The sequence below is a fragment of the Atta colombica genome, unplaced genomic scaffold (assembly GCF_001594045.1).
Source record: "Atta colombica isolate Treedump-2 unplaced genomic scaffold, Acol1.0 scaffold293, whole genome shotgun sequence".
NCBI lineage: Eukaryota > Metazoa > Arthropoda > Insecta > Hymenoptera > Formicidae > Atta > Atta colombica.
Genome location: NW_017259396.1, coordinates 852,121 through 854,699, shown reverse-complemented (window position 1 = coordinate 854,699; position 2,579 = coordinate 852,121). Strand labels below are relative to the sequence as shown.

The following is a 2,579-nucleotide window of genomic DNA, read 5'->3' as shown; positions in this document are numbered from 1 at the left end:
GTGTGTGTGTGTGTGTGTGTGTGTGTGTGTGTGTGTGTGTGTGTGTGTGTGTGTGTGTGTATCAAATATATAAATAAATCAAAACGTCAAAAACGAATTTATGAACGTTAATTTGTATTTTAAAATATTTCTTATTTTACATCCCCCTTTTTTACAAGGAAACTTGCTGAAAGAATGATATATTATCATAGTATGTCAAAGTTTCTTCAAAAAGAAAGCGACAATTTGTCTGGTGAAGATTCCGATTATACGCTTAGAGCTGCAAACATTGACCCCATACCTATATCACAAACTGCGTATCGTATTAATATTCCATGAGCAAGTATTTTTTTGTGCACCGGAATATTTTCTTTTGCCAGAATTCATTATTACTGTCTACGTGCGCTACATCAGAAATCGTTAAAGAATTTAAGTTAGATGTACGATAAAAATGAAGCAAATATTTATTATAATATTTTATGATATAATTGCAACTTGTGGCAATTATTATTTTTTAATGAATATTAATGTTATACTAACGGTTTTTATTACGCACTTAATTACATTAATCTTGCTCTGAAATGCTTAAGAACAATCTTCAAACAAGATAACACTTCGTTCAAGAGCGAAAGAAAAGAAGAATGTAATCTAAAATAAGAACGTTTAAAAACAAACAGAAGTATTTCTAAAGTAAAATTTAACAATTAAGAAATACGATAAAGCGGCTAATCTTTTTCTAATTGATGTGCGCATTACGATGTTATTCCTAAAGGAACTAAAATATTATTTTAGAGCTTGTTACAGCTGGTGTAATAAAACTTCGTTTAATTAGTTTATTAAGAAAAGAAGAAATTCGAGTTAAATCTAAATATTTGATATTTATATGTATAATTATTAACCTTATACATTGTTTAATATTAGTTTTAATAATTTATTAGTAAATTATATTTGCTTATATGAACTGAAAATTGTAAAATTCACATCAAAATATTATTAGACACTAAAACCATTTATGGTCTTTTTTCAGTCCAAGATTGGGAAATTTTTTTCTATTACTTTGTTATTATCTTTAATAATAAACAATTTGATAATGACGCTGCAATTTTTTATACGGTAACACTGACTAAACGTTAAGATTGTGCTAAGGTTGAAAAAGTCACTTCGAAAAGTAACTTGTCACAAGTAACGATTATGCATTATTGAAAAAAAAGTAACAAGTAACAAGTAACGAGTAAAAAATCAATGTGTTACAAATTATTTTTTTCAGTTACAAATGATTTTTTCAACCCATTACAAATGACTTTTCCAATTCTGTTATCGTCATATTTTAAAAAATTCGCAATGTCATTACCAAATCATTATTATGACAAGGCAACGATCGACAAAGTAACAACGTTACAAGTGTTACTTCCCAACTCTGCAGTCTTCATTTATTAATGTTTAACATTTTTTAGTCAATTTTCTTAATAAATTATATAAATAATCTCTTCGAGATAAACGATATTGTCAAGCTCTATTTATTGAAAGAGAAAAATAAAAAATATATTATGTGACATAAAATTATAATTTAGCACAAAATATAGCATTACGATCGAAGTAAATTAAGACATAAAATAGATTTTAAAAAAATATTTGTAAAAATCATATGTAATAACAAGCTAATATATTCGAGATTTTTACACGACGGTTGGTCCAGAAAATTGAACTATTATTTACCTGTAAATAATGAGGATGACGGAATCGTATCACAGGTTGATCGTCAGATCGATTGAACGCATTCTCCTCTTTAAGGATCTTCAAGAGTCTCTCTAATAGATCGATGATGTTGTTGGTACTTGACGCAGCCATCGCGAAGAGTATACTGACCGGCCAACCGACAAGTCGGCACGCTTGTTTGGCCCCTTCCATTTCAACTACCACTAGTGAATCACTCTTCGTCGTTGAAAACACGTTGTACATACGTGAACCTTGACGATTCCATCATGTTGTTACAGAGTTCGCGCGTGCCAATTACGCATTTCTTCGTTACATTTGAGTTGATTCTTGAACTTTGCCTTTTCGCAAATCATAAAAAGTACAACATGAAATTATTGATGTACTTTAGATATTAGTACTTTAGATATTTCGAATAATTTAAACAATTAAAACATTATTTATATATTCGGATTATATATCGATTTGAATATCGATATATATATAATTGAATATTATTATTATTATTATATTCGCAGCTTCTAATTGAGATTTTATTCAATTAAACTTTTATACACTTTAAAAAATATTGGTGTGGATTTAACTCTGATCAACCTCTGATTTAATACCCAAGAGATATCTATGTAATTCTCACTGATGTTAATATTAATAATAACATAATATGGATTTAAAATCTATGGTGTTAAATTCATATTATATTTGTATCAATATATTTTAATTTATTTTATTAATGCAGATTATATACAGAGAATTGTACCGCTATTTTTTAGACTGTATTATAATCATAGATAATCGTAAGACAAAAATTTGTTTTTATCCTCAGAAAAAAATTATGCAATTAATATATTATCTTTTTTATTTTGCCTTGTAATATTAAATTCCATTTA

At 27.4% G+C, this 2,579-nt stretch overlaps 1 protein-coding gene across 1 annotated transcript in view; it reads right to left on the bottom strand.

The window, feature by feature from the left end:
* The window catches only part of LOC108690035 (cysteine sulfinic acid decarboxylase-like), a 5,969-nt gene extending 4,095 nt beyond the window's left edge, over positions 1–1,874 (bottom strand). Inside the window, exon 1 of the mRNA XM_018197100.1 lies at positions 1,696–1,874. Within this exon, the coding sequence (XP_018052589.1) occupies positions 1,696–1,827 (132 nt within the window). The 5' untranslated portion in view covers positions 1,828–1,874. The remainder of the gene's footprint in view (positions 1–1,695) is intronic.
* Positions 1,875–2,579: the final 705 nt, after the last annotated feature.